Source organism: Salmo salar, chromosome 11, assembly GCF_965601325.2.
Source record: "Salmo salar chromosome 11, fSalSal1, whole genome shotgun sequence".
Lineage (NCBI taxonomy): Eukaryota > Metazoa > Chordata > Actinopteri > Salmoniformes > Salmonidae > Salmo > Salmo salar.
The window spans coordinates 102,162,468-102,183,809 of record NC_138301.1 but is presented as its reverse complement, the minus strand read 5'-3'; the positions used below and the strand labels follow the sequence as shown (position 1 = coordinate 102,183,809).

The following is a 21,342-nucleotide window of genomic DNA, read 5'->3' as shown; positions in this document are numbered from 1 at the left end:
ATGATGTCAAGCAGCAAGCAGCTTACCAGAACGTGGCTAAAGTTCAATGTGACAGCTCACACGGCAGTCTGACAGCTAAGAGTTCAGTTGGTGGCAGTGTAGTTCATGGTAACAGTACATTGAGCAATCTTGGACTTCAAGGCCTGTCTGTTGAGGAGTGTCCAGTTTCACAGTTCTGGAAGGATAAACTTGTCAATTTAATTGGGAAGTATGACACAGTGTTCTCTAGACATAGCCTAGATTGTGGTGAGGCAAAGGGGTTCTGCCATCGCATACGGCTGACTGATGACCGCCCATTTCGATTACCTTATCGTAGGCTTTCTCCAGCTCATTACCAAAAACTCAGGGAAACACTGGATGATATGGAGGAAAAGGAAATCGTCAGAAAATCCAGCAGTGAGTATGCCTCACCTTTGGTGCTGGTATGGAAAAAGAATGGGGACTTGCGCCTATGTACTGACTTTAGGTGGTTAAATGCACGCACTGTAAAGGACGCTCATCCCCTGCCTCATCAGGCTGATGTACTGGCCGCGCTGGGAGGTAATGCCTTCTTCAGCACAATGGACTTGACGTCAGGGTATTATAACGTGCCACTGCATGAAGAGGATAAGAAATACACTGCCTTTTCCTCTCCTTTAGGTCTGCACGAGTACAATCGGTTGCCTCAGGGCCTATGCAACAGCCCGGCTACGTTTATGAGAATGATGCTGACCATCTTTGGTGACCAAAACTTTCTAAGTCTCCTTTGTTATTTGGATGATCTGATGGTTTTTGCTAAGACTGAGGAAGAGAGTCTGCAGAGACTTGAGATGGTTTTTCAGCGGTTGCAGGAGCACAATCTTAAACTGTCTCCGTCTAAGTGCAAGTTTTTGAGGAGGTCTGTTAAGTTTTTGGGTCACATCATTTCTCAGGAGGGTGTAGCCACTGACCCTGCTAAAGTTCAAACTATTTTGAACGTGACTGAGAGCGAGATGATGGAAGCTGATGGTGTCACTCCGTCTCCTAGCAAAATCCGTTATTTTCTTGGTATGGTAGTATACTATCAACACTACATTGAGAATTGTTCCATGGTTGCTAGGCCGTTGTTTCAGCTAACTACAGGTCAGAAGAAGCCTAGGAGAGGCAAGGGTAGGAGGAGGCCTGGTCCCTCTCGCAGGCTCACTGCTGCAGACTGGACTGCCGAATGTCAACTCGCTTTTGAAGCTTTGAAATCAGCACTAGTTGACCAGGCACTGCTGGCTCATCCAGATTTTTCTCAGCCATTTTTACTTTCTGTGGATGCATCTACTAGTGGTTTGGGAGCTGTACTATCCCAAGTGCAAGATGGGACGGCAATAGCCAGGCCAATAGCTTTTGCTAGTAAATCTCTTAATCATGCACAATCCAAGTATCCTGCTCACCGGCTGGAATTTCTAGCCATGAAATGGGCCATTCATGATAAATTCAGCCATTGGCTGCGAGGGCATAAGTTTACTGTGTGGACCGACAACAATCCACTCAAATATATTCTTACAAAGCCGAGACTTGATGCATGCGAGCAGAGATGGGTCGCAAAGCTGGCACCCTTTGACTTTGATATCCAGTACATACCAGGTCCCAAGAATGTCGTTGCTGATGCCTTGAGCAGAGAGCCATTTGTTCGCTCCACAGTTTTGCACCGACTGACAAGAATCCCATATGATGTCCTGCTGGAGGAAGCCAGAGGTCTTCGAGTGGGTGATGTTCAAGACATGTTCCGCCTCTCCTGTGAACAGCCCGAGGCTGGCTGTGGAACGTCTATGGCTCCTGGGAGTGAGTTAAGTAGAGCTGGAGACGATGTCAGTGGGTTGGTTTCCTGTGAAGAGGTGTCTGCTGTCCTCCATGCTCACCGCCGATGGGATGATGGTGCCACGGTGAGGGCCATTTCACATGCGCAGCACCTTGAGAAGTTGATGTCCATGGGTCAGAGCCCTTTACCTGTCTTTACACACAAGGAGCTGTATGATAACCAGTCACTGGATCCTGTCATCAGCAGAGTCATGTTCTTTGTAGATAGAGGCCGGCGCCCATCTAGGAGAGAGCGAGTCCTTGAAGCTAATGAAACAGTTTATACTCTAAGACAGTGGGGAAAACTCACCACGCGGTTAGGGATTCTGTATCGTGTCTCAAAACACCCAGTGAGTAAGAAGAAAATATTCCAGTATGTTGTACCTGTGTCTTTGAGAGGCCTTGTGTTGAAGGGAGTTCATGATGATGCTGGTCATCAGGGTCAGCAGCGCACATTGTGGCTTACGAGACAGCGGTTTTACTGGGACTCTATGGAAAAGGATGTCAAGGAATACGTGGCCCACTGTAAGAGATGCGTGTTGAGTAAAGCACCTGAGCCTGAAGCAAGAGCTCCACTTGTCTCCATTGTGACAACGGCACCTTTGGAACTTGTGTGTATTGATTTCTGGACTGCAGAAGATTCAAACAACAAGTCTATTGATGTGTTAGTAGTGACTGATCACTTTACTAAGCTGGCATGTGCGTATCCGTGTCCAAACCAGTCTGCTAAGACTGTGCCTCGTGTTCTCTGGAATAATTTCTTCTGCGTTTATGGGTTCGCTGATTGTATCCATTCTGACAGGGGTGCTAACTTTGAAAGTTCACTTATTGCAGAATTACTTCAGTTATCTGGTGTTGGAAAGTCCCACACCACACCTTATCATCCCATGGGGAACGGTCAAGCAGAACGTCTAAATCGCACGCTGGGTGGGATGATTAGAGCTCTGCCAGCTAGGTCCAAGGCTAAATGGCCTCAGATGTTGAACACATTGACAGTCTCCTATAACTGCACTGTTCACGAGACTACTGGGTTTCCGCCCTTCTTCTTGTTTGGACGCACCCCTAGGCTGCCAGTAGATGTTATGTTTGAAAGTGTGCTGTTGGATGGGGACACGGTCGATGTGGATAAGTATGTCCAGTCTTTGGGTGAGGATCTGAGAGAAGCCATGACATTGGCTCAGCAGCATGCAAGTAAGCAACAAAAGAGACAAGCCGAGGTCTACAACAGACGGTCGAAGGGTCATTCGGTAGAGAAGGGAGACAGAGTTCTACTTGCTAACAAGGGAGAGAGGGGCAAGAAGAAACTGGCTGATCGCTGGGACAGTGCGGTGTACATAGTTGTTGCGAAGAACAGCTCACTGAACACATATCGTATACAGCACCCTACCACTGGACGCATCAAGACGGTGCATAGGAACCTGATTATGCCAGTCAACTTTCTGCCTTTGCCTTCTTGGGAGGAACCTGAGAGTCACGGATATCTATCGAGTGGTGACGTGTTCTCTGAGATGTCTGCAGCGTCCAGCAAAATGGATGGGAGTGACGCAAGGACTGTCCACTGGGTAGCAAGCCTTCCTGAGTCTTCTGGGAGGATATTCCAAGAGGATGGTGTAGTCCCAGTTGATGGAAGTGAAGTGGAACGGCCATATGACGTCCCCTTGAGTGAGGTGTGCTCAGTAGAAGTGGACCAGAGAGAGATCCCCAAAGCCTACAAGAGTTCTGATGGCGAAACTCCATTAACAGATGTTGTTAACTTGGTTGAAGATGCTTTGTCAGTGTGGTCTGTGGCAATCTACCAGGATTCTGATCAGTCGTCTGACACTACTAGTGTTGAGTCTGTAACTGAAAGTGTGCTGGCTCCGGATAGGCCGAGTTGTAGTATTCCCCAACCTGAGGTTAGACCTCTGAGCACGGTTAGTGCTGTCCGTGACATTCCTGCTAGGTTTTTGGGTGAGGGTGTTCGGACTAGACTAGGTAGATTTATTAAGCCAGTGAATAGGTTAATCCAAACTATGTCTACACAGGAAATTAAACCGTTCTTGGTTTCTCAGTGACGGTAGGATATTGCCTACCTTTTAATTTTTTGGGGTGTATATGGTAATCTAACTGGGTCTTAGAGTGATTTGTGGGTTGGTCTAATATTTTTGACAATTCATGTAACTTTGTGTGTAGTTCATCAGCATAAAATGTATTTGGCATTTTTTGTATACGGTTGAATAAGGGATTAGCTACCTCTTATTTTTCCTAATCCTTCGCGGGATAGCTTTCCAGCTGATCGACCATTTGTGGGTCTAGACTTAAGGGACTACACTGGGTTACTCCGTCGCTCTGTGGGTGTGAATTTTTTTTCTTTCTTTGCTTTGTTACCTTCGAGGTAATGTGTTTTGTTTTGTGCCTATAATCTAGTGTAAAACAGTGGGGGTGAATGTAGTAGAGTGATGTTGTTCCCCTAGATTATGCACCAAGTTGCGCACAAGGACAGTTCAAGTAGGCCAGGTCAAGAGGGGATGTTAATAAGTTAATAACAATAATAATAATTCAATGTGTTTTCTTTATTTAATTACAGCAGCATAGTTAATGTTATTTTTCAGTGTACAAACATTTTTTGATATCTATATTGTAAATACACCTAATTGTAAAAGTTTGTATATTTTGGTTTGGTCCATCGCGGGTTATCCGTACTTACGTACCCTTTTATCGTTCTCTTTTGCCGGACCTTCAGCTAGCAAGGTATGTTGTCCTTGGCGCCGTAATTTGGCAATATAAAACTGTGGTAAAGTTACATAAAGTGCTGTTACGCAACTATAGGTTTTGTTACAATGTGAACAATTATAAAGATTTATGTTAACAACTTTCACCAAGCTCGCTAATTAGGGTACCCATTGTAACTTGGGAGTATTTGGGACCGTGTTTGAGTGAGTTGCTATGTGCTCACGCAGGTGCCCGAGAGCTGTGACTGCACCAAGGGCTAACATATTGTGTGTTGTCTCTTCGTGTGCAGGTATGTCTTTTATTTTGTTCTGAATATGTTGTATATCATTTTGATTGTATAGTGTGCTGTTGGGCACTGAATGTATGTATGCAGTTCCCGCTCTTTTGCCGGACCTTCAGCTAGCAAGGTGCCCGAGAGCTGTGACTGCACCGAGGGCTAACATATTGTGTGTTGTCTCTTCGTGTGCAGGTCGAATAAAAATGATTCTACCAACAGAATTCCAGTTGTGGCAGTGTCCTAAATAAAAATACACAACGCAGAACGAACCACGCTACATACGCTGATGACTCAACATTACATACATACTGTACATACCCCACAAGACATGCCACCAGGGGTCTCTTCACAGTGGGAAACACATAGTACTTCATAGAGCCATGACTACATGGATCTCTATCACATCAAGCAACTCAAGTGAGCAGTAAAATCAGATTTCAAAAAATAGATAAAACAACACCTCACAACGTGGACTGTGAAGAGACATACACACACATAACAAACACACTCTATACACACATTACAATGTTGTATTTTTTAATATTGTACATTTTATACTGTACATATGTATATTGCATTATGTCTAATTGATGCACCGTTTTGTTTATGATGTAGGCTATTGTTTTACTATGATGTGTTTGTAACATTCCTGTTTGGATCCCAGGAATAGTAGCTGCTGCCTTGTCAGCATAAATACTAAACTTTACCAAGTACCAGGACATTTTAACCCAAAACCTGATTGCCTCTGCTAGGAGGCTGAAACTTGGCCGCAAGACATTAACCCCAAGCACACATCGAAATCCACAAAGAAATTGTTAATTGACCTGTATGCTCTCGTTGGCTGGCCCTCGCTACATATTCGTCGCCAAACCCACTGGCTCCAGGTCATCTATAAGTCTTTGCTAGGTAAAGCCCTGCCTTAGCTCACTGGTCACCATAGCAACACCCACCCGTAGCACGCACTCCAGCAGGTATATTTCACTAGTCATCCCCAAAGCCAACACATCCTTTGGCCGCCTTTCCTTCCAGTTCTCTGCTGCCAATGACTGGAACGAATTGCAAAAATCACTGAAGCTGGAGTCTTATATCTCCCTCACTAACTTCAAGCATCAGCTGTCAGAGCAGCTTACCGATCACTGTACCTGTACACAGCCCATCTGTAAATAGCCCACCCAACTACCTCATCCCCATATTGTTATAATTTTTTTTCTCTTTTGCACGTCAGTATCTCTACTTGCACATCATCATCTTCTGCACATCTTTCATTCCAGTGTTAATGCTAAATTGTAATTGTTTCGCCTCTATGGCCTATTTATTGCCTTACGTCCCTAATCTTACTACATTTGCACACACTGTACATATATTTTTCTATTGTGTTATTGACTGTACGTTTGTTTGTCCCATGTGTAACTCTGTGTTGTTGTTTTTGTCGCACTGCTTTGCTTTATCTTGACCAGGCCGCAGTTGTAAATGAGAACTTGTTCTCAACTGGCCTTCCTGGTTAAAGAAAGGTGAAATAAAAAAGAAACATTTGGCCACAACTTCAAGGGGGATGCTGGAGAACTAAAAACAAGGGTGCCAGTAATTTTGACTCCTATCTTTTTGAGTAAAAAAAAATATTACTTATTAAACAAAATATTATTTGTTAAGCAATTGTATTATTATAAAATAATAATAAAAAAAAATGAGCAGACAATATAGATCAGTATGTGTTATTTATTTTATATAGCCTTTTTTGCTCCTCTTTATCAAGGTTGCCTATCATTTTGGTTGTGACTACATCATTATCTCTATTTCTCTACAGCTTATATTGTGTCATAACTCTTTAGTTTTTTTTCATCATAACAACAAAATGATGGTATCTTAATGTTTGTGTAGAAAGACACAGATATTCCTCTTTCACAGCCAAAGTATAAAGAATCAAGCAACTTTAATGACATGTTCTCTCAATGTGTGCGTTATATGAAAACACACAGATATTCTTTATACTTCATGTGTGTTGTGTTAAATATGAGGGATTTGTTTTGTGCGATAGCTTACATAAGATATTCTACATTTGAACAAATTTGTTTTTCAATTTCAGATGTGCTGTACTCTGCAGATTAAATCTATTTGTTAGCAGCTTCCTGTATTTCCTGTGTGCCTGTCCTGTGCCAGAGAATGTGTGTGTGTGTGTATGTGTTTGATGGATTAATATTGAATATGGAGTATGATTCAATGCTCTCTGCACATAGCCTTCGTCTTTCAGTAGGTTGTGTGAGTGAGTGAATGAGTGTGGGTGTGTGGGTGTGCAGGGGAGAAGGGGGTGGGTTTTGTCAGGGCCCACATTGGCTAAAATATTTTCACTGGCGACTAGAAAACGTGATCCAGCTTGCAGAGGCACTGCAGCGGAGACTGCAGAGAGAAAGGGAGGGAGTGAGAGAGGGAGGGAGGGAGAGAGAGCGGGAGCAAGAGAGCAAGAGGGGGAGGAGAAAGCATGAAGACATTTTCAGGTCGAGAGAGAGAGAGACATAAGTTACATACGGTGAGAGAGACGTAAACAGAGTATCCGTGAGCCCGTGTGTGTGAGTGTATGCACAGAGGCACATTGACAGAAGCTGAGAAGGAGAACGGGAGCACAGACGGCACTGAGGGAAAGACAACAACAGAGGAGAATAAAAGGAAGAAAGAAAAAGACAGCAGTAAATACCTGAAGACCTGAGGCTCCTATTGAGACCAAATAGGAAGATAGAAAGAGAGAGACAGAGAAGAGAGGAGGAGAGAAAGATACCAAGAGAGATATCACAGGAGCTCAAGTAATTACACAACCTCTTTGGCTGACTGACAGACCGAGAGAAAGGAGGAGGGATGGAGAGAGTGCCGTTAGCAACCGCTGGGCCACACCACAGAGGAAAGGGAGAGAGGGAGGGAGTGTGAAGGACGAAGGGAACAGAGAGGAGGAGAAGAAGAGGAGGAGGGCTCCACCACCAGCCTCTGTCCTCCATCACTGTGGCTGAAGGAAGGAGTGACGCACCCACCCTCTGACAGCTCAGGCTCCATCTTACCTTCCCTTCCTTCATCTTTACCTTCCTCCCTCCACCTCTATGATCTATCCTCTCAGGGTCTCAGACAGGAATGAGCACCTTGTCTCCTTTGCTCCTCTCCTCCTCTTCTTCCTCCTCCTCCCTTATGGGAAAACATCCTCTGTTCTGCTTTCAGATGCATGGGCCATTACACGCACAGTGAAGCTCTACCCTGTAACAAGACTCCTGTCATTTCACAACACAGGACAGACAGTATATCTAGGACAGTAATCTCCAAAACCAACAACAAAAGCAACAACACACAGCAAGAAGCAGGTGGTTGGAGAACTGGGAGGACCATATGACAGGACTGACCAGCAACACAGGAAAAAGGATTGATCTAGAATCCATCAATGTGTGAGTGTACACTGAGGGAGGTCTGTGTATGATGTTTGTGTCTGTGCATGTGCGTTCTTTATTGCGGTTTGTGCATTTCAGGTTGGTTGAGAGAGTCGTTGCATCACAAGGACACATACACGGGCTTAGACATACAAATACACACATGTATGCACCCGCTATGCGCACGCACACACACGCACACAACTGGTGGGGGGGTCAGATTCAGTCTACAGATATTCCATTGTGTGTTGACTGCAGGGGAAAGGGTATCTTTGGGGTATCTCAGATCTCTCTGGAGAGGGATGGGAGTAAAGGGACCTGTCTGGAACTTCCTGTTGTGTAGCAGTCAGCAGCACTGAGGGATCTCCATGTTGACCATGCACTGGGCTGGCGCTGCTGACTGCAGTCAGAGTGCTGAGCTGCGTACTGCTGCCATGCTGCGATTGCATAACTGCTGCTGGCGCACCACTCCCACACGCTGCTGCCGCGCCAAACCTGCTCCTTCCTTACCTACTAACTGAGCCACCAAACCAAGCTCCCCAGATACACAACGCAGCCTCCATCACTCAGCTCATACTCATCTCTGTTACTTGTCTGCCTCTCCATCCTCATCACAGCAACAGTGTCGGTCTGCATCTCCCTGAGCTGAGACAGAGCTGCCGCAAAACTCTATTTGCTCAATCAATATGGCCACTGGAATATTGATTGACCGTATGTTGCTCTACACGTCCCTCATAAATCCTTCATGAGGCTGTGTGTCAGGAGGGCATAGCCGCAGGAAGTAGGGATGCTGCACCTGATAAATCAATATATATACAGTACCAGTCAAAAGTTTGGACACCTACTCATTCAAGGGCTTTTCTTAATTTTTTACGATTGTCTACATTTAAAATAATGGTAATGACATCAAAACAATGAAACAACACATGGAATCATGTAGTAACCAAAAAAGTGTTAAACAAATCAAAATATATTTTATATTTGAGATTCTTCAAAGTAGCCACCCTTTGCCTTGATGACAACTTTGCACACTTGGCATTCTCTCAACCAGCTTTACCTGGAATGATTTTCCAACAGTCTTCAAGGAGTTCCCACATATGCTGAGCACTTGTAGTCTGCTTTTCCTTCACTCTATGGTCCAACTCATCCCAAACCATCTCAATTGGGATGAGGTCGGGTGATTGTGGAGGCCAGGTCATCTGATGCAGCACTCCATCACTCTCCTTCTTGGTCAAATAGCCCTTACACAGCCTGGAGGTGTGTTTTGGGTCATTGTCCTGTTGAAAACCAAATGATAGTCCCACTCAGCGCTATTCCAGATGGGATGGCGTATCGCTGCAGAATGCTGTGGTAGCGATGCTGGTTAAGTGTGCCTTGAATTCTAAATAAATCACTGACAGTGTCACCAGCAAAACACCCCCACACCATCATATCTACTCCTCCATTCTTAACGGTGGGAACCACACATGCGGACATCATCTGTTCATTTACTCTGCATCTCACAAAGACAGCGGTTGGAACCAAAAATCTCAAATTTGGACTCATCAGACCAAAGGAAAGATTTCCACCGGTCTAATGGCCATTGCTCATGTTTCTTGGTCCAAGCAAGTCTCTTCTTCTTATTGGTGTCCTTTAGTAGTGATTTCTTTTCAGCAATTCGACCATGAAGACCTGATTCACGCAGTCTCCTCTGAAAAGTTGATGTTGTAAAGCATTTTTTTGGGCTGCAATTTCTGAGGCTGGCAACTCAAATTAACTTATCCTCTGCAGCAGAGGTAACTCTGGGTCTTCCTTTCCTGTGGTGAGAGACAGTTACATTATAGCACTTGATGGTTTTTGTGACTGCACTTGAAGAAACTTTCAAAGTTCCAGACTGACTGACCTTCATGTCTTAAAGTAATGATGGAATGTTGTTTCTCTTTGCTTATTTGAGCTGTTCTTGCAATAATACTGACTTGGTCTTTTACCAAATAGGAGTATCTTCTGTATACCACCCCTACCTTGTCACAACACAACTGATTGGCTCAAACACGTTAAGAAGGGAATAAATTCCACAAATTAACAAGGCACACCTGTTAATTGAAATGCATTCCAGGTGACTACCTCGAAGCTGGTTGAGAGAATGCCAAGAGTGTGCAAAGCTGTCATCAAGGCAAAGGGTGGCTACTTTGAAGAATCTAAAATATATTTAGATTTTTCGGTTACGACATGATTCCATATGTGTTATTTCATAGTTTTGATGTCGTCACTATTATTCTACAATGTAGAAAATAGTAAAAATAAACAAAAACCTTTGAAAGAACAGATGTCCATCTTTTGAGTAGTACTGTATATATAATAATAATAATAATAATGTATATGTAATAATAGTAATGACCACCCCCCCTCCGTCGACAGCTCCCCCAACTCAAAACATTTTCCCACGGCCATGCAGGAGGATCTATTATTGTTATTGTTCTGCTGGAGTTGACACTGTCGAGCTCTGACAGGCACAGAGCGAGAGAGACAGCGAGAGAGAGAGAGACAGCGAGAGAGAGACAGCGAGAGAGAGAGAGAGAGAGAGAGAGAGGGAGCGAGAGAGAGCGAACAAATAGTACTTGGCTGTAATGAATTGCGGGGAAAATGGCTGACGTCTGCCTTGAATGACAGAAATTAAATGATTAAAACAACTCCCCCTCACACAAACTGTACATTCACTCACACATAATCACTCCTCATATCACTTTCCTCATTCAATCCCTACAGGATCATGACTCATAATGTACAGACAACAGATCAGAATGCACATCAACAACCACCACCACATAATGGTATAATGTAAACATAACAAGAACCCAATAAGATTCTGTAGTAATGATTATATTGCAGTCAGAATTCAGGAAACTGATTTATAAAATGGATTAACACATTGGCAGAGTTGAATATACACATCTGAATATTACCGTTGGTAGCATAGATAATGACTAACATCCAAAGACCAACCAACACATAAAGACCAAAACAACCATGCAGAATCCTATCATCATCATGATATAGGCTTATACTAATCAACAACGACATATGCAATAAAGCAGTGCTTTATGGAATTCACAGTCATTTTAAATGCAACATTTTACTCAGATGTGCATCAGTCAACAGGGATACATCTGGGGATTTGTCTACAGCAAGCTCTAAGGTCATCATACCATTTACATAATCATAATACATCATAACCCCCACAGGGTAGAGCAGAGATATGCGGATGCCTTTATCAGCAAGACAGACCTGTGGACGTGAAACAGAACATAGCCAGCATTATCTGTGTAGTAGTGCTGTGTGTGTTGTAGGGGAACAGGCACCGTTCAACCAGTTATTTTGCCCAGTCCAGTTCAGGTCACCTGGCTGAAGGTGAGGTGTGTGTTATGGAGATGCAGAGGTACAGTAGAGGAGAGAGGCAGGGACAGCCAGCTGATAGTGTCTGACTCATTCTGAACATGGTAACCTTCTCCTGCTCTCTTCACCACACAAGTGGAATACATCAAGGAGGGCGTGTGAGCGAGACAGCTGGACTGGGCAGTGCGTGTGTGTGTGGAGGCAAATGGAGGGAGGAGGAACGGGGGAGTGGAAGATGGTAGTAATGTTCAGGCTGTTTTTTTGTTGTTGTGGTAACGTGCGTATTAGATGTGAATAACACAGTGGATTTATAGTCCTGCATCTTTAATGCTTCCATGGAAGATGAGACGAGAAGTAGTCTGGCTTATTAGCATTTAATAGCATTTTTGCACGCATGTTTGTCTGTCAATTCAATGTGTGTATCTTGGAATGTCATGGGTGGTGTTTGTGATGGGGGTGTACAGAATAAAGGTGAAAATGTTATTGGTGTTCTGTGTGTGTGTTAGGGTATGTGTACTTATGTAGGAATGTATGTGTTGTGCGTGTTGGTTGAAAGGAGGAATTCACTGTGTGTTTGCTGAGATGACCTCTCAGATCTCTCCTCCATCTTGAGCTCTGCTATCTCCTTCTCTCCTTTTTTTCCCTTGTTTGTTTTTGCTGACAGGAACAAATGTGCAGCACATGATTTCATTAGTTAAATTATTGGGTGGGCGGACTGACTAGCTGACTGTACTGGCCTGGGCTGGCCTGACCTGAGACAGCCAGCCAGAGGGCCTTGGTATCTTAACAACATAGGCCTGACTGACTTATGTAGGGCTGTTACAGTTATAACCCTCCTCTATGCGTGCTAATACGGAGTCTGGTTCTGAGATGAGCCTCTTACATAATTCTATCCCAAGGTACTAACGTCGCACCTCAGCACGAGGCCTCCTTCCTCATCAGCTTCCATTTATATATCACTGTCGCCAAATGAGATGTTAATTTTAGATGATTAATTTCCAAGGCTGTGATGCTGTGAGGCTCCTTGGGCAGCTGGCCTGAATGTTTCTGGTCCATCACCTCAATCATAAGACACCTCCCTCTGACTGACATGTTATAAATAATATAAAAGGGACTTACAGTCATGCGTGCATACATTTTACATATGGACTCCGGAGTGGCGCAGGGGTCTAAGGCACTGCATCTCAGTGCTAGAGGCGTCACTACAGACCCTGGTTTGATTCCAGGATGTATCACAACCGGCCGTGATTGGGAGCCCATAGGGCGGCGCACAATTGGCAAAAATAAATAAATGAAATAAAAAATATGGATGGTCTTAGGAATTGAACCGACTACCATGGTGTTTCAATTACCATGCTCTACCACCTGAGCTACAAAGGACCATATGATTATACATACATACATCAGGTGTGTTGTTTGTGTCTGCAACCTGGACGTAACATAGTAAATGTAGATCCAGGACACTATAATTTGTATGATCTGCTACGTTTATGAGACCAGGCTGGTGTGTGGGGGTATGGCTGGATGAATGGACACTGAAGGGAATTATTGAATACTATTCTACCTCAATTATAAAACATATGCCCTGAACACATATTGACTTGAATTAGCCACGTACCATAAAGTGATAATACGTGGTATGGAAATGTGTTGTAAAAATGTCTTGCCCTGGCAGATGCTAGTGTGAAATGAAGTGAGAGCATGCATGGCTGTGTACAGTGTGTGGGTTTGTGAATGAATGTGTGTGAGAGAGAAGGGGAGAGAAAGCTGTTATTTAAGAAGAAGCATTGCGGCACTGCAGTGCCGGTGGAACGCATTGAGAGAAATTGTGAGTGACACTGGCTAACGGCCTTCTCTGTCACTGAATGGGGTCAGATACAAGAGCATAATCAGAGACAACAGAATGGTCCAATAGGCTGTTTTCATCAGCGAGATACAGGTGAATTTACACATGCCTGCTCAGCATAGATGCTCTATTGGAACACAGTGAGGTAGTGTCCAGCTGTCTCCCTCACACGCCCTCCTGTTTTAAGTGTCTGTATGGAAATGTGAATATGGGGAGAGAGAAAAGAGAGAGAGTGTTTGTGTGTTGGGGTTTGAGGGTTAATTCGCTAGGGTATTTCCGGCTGTAAAGGTACAGCTCTTTCACTCTGTGTGAACCTTCAGAGGCGGTTGGGGGCAGGAAACCACAGTGAAAGATAAAGACACCATAAATACAAACCTGGACCAATGTTGCACTCCCTTTTTTTCTCTCTCACTCCTTCTCGCTCTTTCGCGGCATGTAGGTCAACTCCCTCGCTCTCCTTCCTTCTTCATGCATCACGTCTACTGAGAGCCTTGTGTGGAAGAGAGAATATGTGTCATTTTCCTCCATTGTTGTGTTGACTTGGAAATAAACATAGTACTACAAACAATCATACATTTACGCCACCTACATAATGCACATTACCACTCGAAATGAAACCTACTCACACACTGATGATTGCCAATTGTTTTGCTCATTTGCCTCTGACCAAACATGAATCTTTTTCATGCGTCATATAGTAGGATGATAATAGGGGTAGACAGGATGCTAGAGGCATGAGGAGACCAGAAACACAGACTAATAATTCTTTCAGAAAACTAGTGTTCTATAACCCTAGTATACCTTGACAAATAGAGCACTCTACAGTTAAGGATTTGAAAGGAGGGTGTTCTATTCTTAATGTTTCTTAAAATAGAGAGAGTATCCACATCTATCATACAGTATTGCAATAACGTACGTTAACAATTATACATAGTCAAAGTTTTGTCATGTTTTTAAAATGTATAATTGCATTCATTTTGCTGGACCCCAGGAAGAGTAGCTGCTACCTTGGCAGCAGCTAATGGGGATCCATAATACATACAAATAGCAGATTAATGTGTGATTTATTTTGATGGATGGTGTTTAATCAAACTCTCCTCTCCTTCCTCAGGTAACTGAGCCAAAGAGGATAACAGTCACACCATCTGACAGTCTGAGGTCACTGCTGTCACTATGAACCTCTGAGGGACAGACACACAGACCGTGACGAAGAAAGGGCCTCCCTGGAGACCTTTATCAGCCGACTAGTGGGAGGACTCCATTTGAAAGTCAAGCACCCCTTCACTCCCTTCTTAGAGAAATTCAGGAGGGGTGCGTTTAAGGGCAGGGGAGTCATTTCAAGAGCCTTCCATTGTCTCTGATACACCTCCCAAAAAATAACTCTGCCTTATGAGACCCCAACCAAGGGGGCCAAAGGTCACAAAACCATATTCCACCAAAAGCACACAGCAGAGAGAGGAGAGGAGGTTCCAGTCAGTGTATACAGGTTGTTCACACACACATTCACACACTAGGCTGTTCCACAGCCTCAGCTAGAAACAGGAACAAAGTGCTGGTTTCAGCAGCAACCACCTAGAAACAAGCCAGCCCCAAGCCCTGTTTGCGTCAGTTTCCCCTGACAAGCCACAGGATGCTGTGTGAGACAATACAGACTGAACTACTACTGAACAGCCCCTGCTGCTTGAGCTCTCCATTTTGAGAGAGTAGAATTCTTCACAACCCTGTAGTGTTATGTGAGCATCTATATATATGTACATATAAGATTATTTATTGGAGTTATCACTGAAAACATATAATTTGTGCTGAGACCTGTCTGTTGTTCAGCTGCTATTGTGGTTGAATATCCAGTACATATCTTTATTGTGTATTTAAGACTGCACAAAGTAGTTTTAAGCGGACTAACTACCAGGCTCGGACTGTTATCCCTGTCTATCAGTAGTGTTATTAGAGGACAGTGTAATAGGGACGTCTTCTTCACTGCTCCAGGTTTGAGGGCTCTGGCTTTAGTCCTCAGTCCTTCTGTCCCACATAAAGACACAGGGTAACAGCACCACAGACGTGGGAACAATGGACAGAATCATACGTCCCCACATCCCCTCTAATGGCTGACTTTGACACCCCCAGGTCACTTCAGAGCCCCGACCTACTCCCAGCCCAAGCCAGGGGCATCGCCAGCTAAACCAGCCACAGCACCCTCTCTTAAAAAAAGACACAGACACACAAATACGCTTCATGTCCATGTCCTGCCTCAGGCGACAGCCTGTGACCATCCCCATGGATACCGTCAAGTTCATCCAGTCAGAGAAGTTCCCCCGGGAATGCCCGGTGCCTGTCACCCAACCTCGCTTCGCCCCTCCCCCGCGGGTGGCATGGGACGGAGGGGGAGAGGGAGAGATCATAGTCAATCAGGCGTGCAGTGACCTAGCCCTGGACATGACCTGCAGGGATCTTGCAATGGAGGTGACCTGCACTGACCTGGCCCCCACCAGACCCATGGTCTCATCTCCCCCAGCCCCCATGGGCCGCAGGGAGAGCTACCTGGCCCAGCGCAAAGCCAGCACCGCAGAGATCTGCTACCACCAGTTCCACTATAAGATGGAGGACGTCATAGTCAACCAGTACGTGCTGCGTTCTTCTTCAACCTCCTCCTCCACCTCCTCTTCCTCCTCGGGTCCCGTGATGCCCTGTGAACCCCTAGACTGCCCCACCTGCGGCCACACCTACAACTTTACAGGCAAGCGTCCTCGCATCCTCTCCTGCCTACACTCGGTGTGTGAGGAGTGCCTGCAGATCCTCTACGAGTCCTGCCCCAAGTACAAGTTCATCTCGTGCCCCACGTGCAGGCGTGAGACGGTGCTGTTCACAGACTATGGGCTGGCTGCCCTGGCCATCAACACCAGCATCCTGAGCCGGCTGCCCTCTGACCCCAACGGCCCGGTGCAGTGGGGCGGGGAGGCCGACCGGAGTTGCTACCAGACGGTGCGCCAGTACTGCCAGTCAGCCTGCACCTGCCAGATCGCCAACCCCCTGTCCTCCTGTGGTATCATGTAGAGACCTAGGCAGGGGCCAAACTGGCATGACTTAACCCTGCCTCTTCTCTTCCACCTACCCTCCTCCTCTCTATCTCACATACATACAACCCCACACAGATGTATCTCTAGATTTAATATTACAGATGGATGCTGTCTGGGTCAAATGGATCGTGAAGGACACCGCTTGCAGACGAAAGCAGTGAAATGGCAAATAAATGTATTTTATGTATGAACTGTGAATCCTATTCCCCCTCTCTTGTTCGGATGTGTTTGTGTTTGACATCTCTTTACATGGGAATGCTATAGGGGAGGCCTATCCCCTCAACCTAGGTAAATAAAGAATAAACAAATTATTTTAAAAAAAAAACACTGCTGTTTGGTCTGAACTGGCTATGGATGTTCAGTCATTTATAGACAGGATGATAAAAAGTCAATAGGTTGATATGTTTCTACATTTCTCTAAAGTCACACCATCTCTCTGCCTTGTGGTGCAGGGAGTAAAATCCCTATTGCTCAGTTCATCTGACTAACTCCTCTACATGGGATTAACAATGTACTGTTTACTGTCAACAATAAGTGGCACATTGTTAATCATCTGTATTTCTATTTGTATTTATTATGGATCCCCATTAGCTGCTGCCAAGACAGCAGCTACTTTTCCTGTGTTCCAGCAAAATGAAGGCAGTTATACAATTTTAAAAACATTACAATACATTCATTACAGAATTCACAACACAGTGTGCACTCAAGCCCATACTCCACTACCGCATATCTACAACACAAAATACACGTGTTCGTGTGTCTAGTGCGTATGTTATCGTGTGTGTGTATGCATGTGTCTATGTTTGTGTTGCTTCACAGTCCCCGCTGTTCCATAAGGTGTATTTTTATCTGTTTTTTAAATCTGATTCTACTGACTGCATCAGTTACCTGATGTGGAATAGAGTTCCATGAAGTCATGGCTCTATGTAGTACTGTGCATCTCCCATAGTCTGTTCTGGACTTTGGGATTGTGAAGAAACCTCTGGTGGCATGTCTTGTGGGGAATGCTTGGGTGTCTGAGCTGTGTGCTAGTTGTTTAAACAGACACATCGGTGCTTTCAACATGTCAAGTAGTCATAAAGTCAATCTCTCCTCTACTTTGAGATTGACATGCATATTATTAATGCTTGCTCTCTGTGTACATCCAAGGGCCAGCCGTGCATTCCTGTTCTGAGCCAATTGCAATTTTCCTAAGCCCCTCTTTGTGGCACTTGACCACAGGAGCAACACAACTAGAGCCTGTAGGACCTGCCTTGTTGATAACGCTGTTAAGAAGGTAGAGTAGCACTTTATTATGGACAGACTTCTCCCCTTCTTAGCTACTGTTGAATCAATATGTTTTGACCATGACAGTTTATAATCCAGGGTTACTCCTAGCAGTTTAGTCACCTCAACTTGCTCAATTTCCACATTATTTATTACAATATTTAGTTGAGGTTTAGGGTTTTGTGAATGATTTGTCCCAAATACAATGCTTTTATTTGTTTTATATTTAGGACTAACTTATTCCTTGCCACCCATTCTGAAACTAACTGCAGCCAGTGGCATGTCTTTAGTAAAGATTGAAAAAAGTAAGTGGCCTAGACAGCTGCCCTGGGAAAGGGAAAGAGGGATACCTAGTCAGTTGCACAACTGAATTCCTTCAACAAAAAACTCCTGATTCTACCTGGATTATGTTGGAGAGGCTTCCATTAAAGAACACCCTCTGTGTTCTGTTAGACAGGTAACTCTTTATTCACAATATAGCAGGGGGTGTAAAGCCATAACACATGCATTTTTCCAGCAGCAGAATATGATCGAAAATGTCAAAAGCCGCACTGAAGTCTAACAAAACAGCTCCCAATCTTTTTATCATCAATTTCTCTCAGCCAATCATCAGTCATTTGTGAACTGTAAGTGTTGAATGCATGTTGAATGCTCTTTCCTATAAGAGTGCTGAACATCTATTGTCACTTTGTTTACTGTAAAAAAAAGCATTTTATCTGGTCAAACACCATTTTTTACAAAACTTTACTAAGGGCTGGTAACAGGCTGATTAGGGGCTTTACTATTCTTAGGTAGCAGAATGACTTTCGCTTCCCTCCAGGGCACACACGTTCTAGTAGGCTTAAATTGAAGACATGGCAAATAGGAGTGTCAATATCATCCGCTATTATCCTCAGTAATTTTCCATCAAAGTGGTCAGACCCCAGTGGCTTGTCATTGTTGATAGACAACAATATTTTTTTCAACTCTTCCACACACTTTACGGATTTCAAAATTACAATTGTTGTCTTTCATAATTTGGTCAGATCTACTTGGATGTGTAGTGTCAGCGTTTGTTGCTGGCATGTCATGCCTAAGTTTGCTAATCTTGCCAATGAAAAAAATCTAAGTAGTTTGCAATATCAGTGGGTTTTGTAATGAATGAGCCATCTGATTCAATGAATGATGGAGCTGAGTTTGCCTTATTCACCACAACTTCATTGAAGGTGCACCAAAGCTTTTTACTATCATTATTTATGTCATTAATCTTTGTTTCATAGTATAGTTTCATCTTTTAATTCAGTTTAGTCAAATTATTTCTAAATTTTCAGTACGTTTGCCAATCGGTTGTGCAGCCAGACTTATTTACCATTCCTTTGGCTTCATCACTCTCAAACATACCATTTTCAACTCCTCATCAATCCACAGGGATTTAACAGTTTTTACAGTCATTTTCTTAATGGGTGCATCCTTATTAGTAACTGGGATAAGCAATTGAATTAATTTGTCAAGTGCAACGTCCGTTTGCTCCTCATTACACACCACCGACCAACAAATATTCTTTACATCAACAACATAGGAATCACTACAAAACTTATTGTATGACCTCTTATACACTTCATTAGGACCAGCCTTGGGAACTTTGGTTTTCCTAGATATGGCTACAATATCACTATATCCGATGGATCTGGATACTGCTTTCAAGCACATTTCTGCAGCATTAAAGATGTGATCAATACATGTTGATGATTTTATTCCTGTGCTGTTTGTAACTACCCTGGTAGGTTGACTGATAACCTGAACCAGGTTGCATGCACTGGTTACAGTTTGAAGCTTTTTCTTGAGTGGGCAGCTTGATTAAAGCCAGTCAATATTTATTTCACCCAGAAAATGCATGTCTCTATTGATATCACATACATTATCAAGTATTCCACACATGTTATCCAGAAACTGACTGCTCACACTTGGTTGTCTATAGCAGCTTTCTACAAGAATGGGCTTTAGGTGAGGCAGATGAACCTGTAGCCATATTCCTAAAAGCAGTATTTAACATGATATCCTCTCTAATCTTTACAGGAATGTGGTTCTGAATATAAACAGCAACACCTTCACCACTGGCAGTTGTCTTTTCTGTAAATGTTATAACCTTGTATTGCTACCACTGTATCATCAAAGGTACTGTCTAAGTGAGTTTTAGATAGTCAGAATATCAGAATATGAACGTCATCTGTTACTAGCAAGTCATTAACTTCATGAACCTTATTTCTCAAGCTATATGCTGTACCAGTCAAAAGTTTGGACACAGTCACTCATTCAAGGGTTTAACTTTATTTTTTTACTATTTTCTACATTGTAGAATATTAGTGAAGACATTACAACTATTAAATGACACATGGAATCATGTAATAACCAAAAAAGTGTAAACAAATCAAAATAGATTTTAGATTCTTCAAAGTAGCCACCCTTCGGCTTGATGACAGCTTTGCACACTCTTGACAATCTCTCAACCAGCTTCACCTGGAATGCTTTTCCAACAGTCTTGAAGGGTTCCCTCATATGCTGAGCACTTACACTGCTTTTCCTTCACTCTGTGGTCCAACTCATCCCAAGCCATCTCAATTGGGTTGAGGTCAGGTGATTGTGGAGGCCAGGTCATCTGATGCAGGACTCCATCTTCTTGGTCAAATAGCCCTTACACAGCCGGGAGGTGTGTTGTCTTCCCTGTGGCTCAGTCTACCCTGTGGCTCAGTTGGTAGAGCATGGTGTGTGCAATGCCAGGGTTGTGGGTTCGATTCCCACGGGGGGCCAGTACAAAAAAAATAAAAAAAATAAATGAAATGTATGCATTCACTACTGTAAGTCACTCTGGATAAGAACGTTTGCTAAATGACTAAAATGTAAATGTTGTGTCATTGTCCTGTTGAAAAACAAATGATAGTCCCACTAAGCGCAAACCAGATGTAGTGGCTGTGGTAGCCATGCTGTTTAATTGTGCCTTGAATTCTAAATAAATCACTGACAGTGTCACCAGCAAAGCACCCCCAAACCATCACACCTCCTCCACCATGCTTCATGGTGGGAACCACACATGCAGAGATCATCCGTTCACCTACTCTGCGTCTAACGAAGACACAGCGGTTGGAACCCAAAATCTCAAATTTGGACTCATCAGAGCAAGGGACAGATTTCCTCTGGTCTAATTTCCATTTCTTGGCCCAAGCAAGTCTCTTCTTATAGTTGGTGTCCTTTACTAGTGGTTTCTTTGCAGCAATTTGACCATGAAGGCCTGATTCACGCAGTCTCCTCTGAACAGTTGATGTTGAGATGTGTCTGTTACTTGAACTCTGTGAAGCATTTATTTGGGCTGCAATTTCTGAGGCTGGTTACTCTAATGAACTTATCCTCTGCTGCAGAGGTAACTGTTAATTGAAATGCATTTGAGGTGACTACCTCATGAAGCTGGCTGAGAGACTGCCATGAGCGTGCAAAGATGTCATCAAGGCAAAGGGTAGATACTTTAAAGAATCTCAAATATAAAATATATTTTGATTCGTTTAACACTTTTTTGGTTACTACATGATTCCATATATGTTATTTCATAGTGTTGAT

At 43.7% G+C, this 21,342-nt stretch overlaps 1 protein-coding gene across 1 annotated transcript; it reads left to right on the top strand.

Moving 5' to 3' along the window:
- The first annotated feature begins 7,181 nt into the window (after positions 1–7,181).
- On the top strand, positions 7,182–19,771 carry LOC106563211 (RING finger protein 208). Its single transcript, XM_014128557.3, has 2 exons — positions 7,182–8,214; positions 14,526–19,771. Exon 2 carries the CDS (start codon positions 15,647–15,649, stop codon positions 16,463–16,465), a length of 819 nt encoding a protein of 272 aa, XP_013984032.1. The 5' UTR covers positions 7,182–8,214; positions 14,526–15,646; the 3' UTR covers positions 16,466–19,771.
- The last annotated feature ends 1,571 nt before the right edge of the window (positions 19,772–21,342 follow it).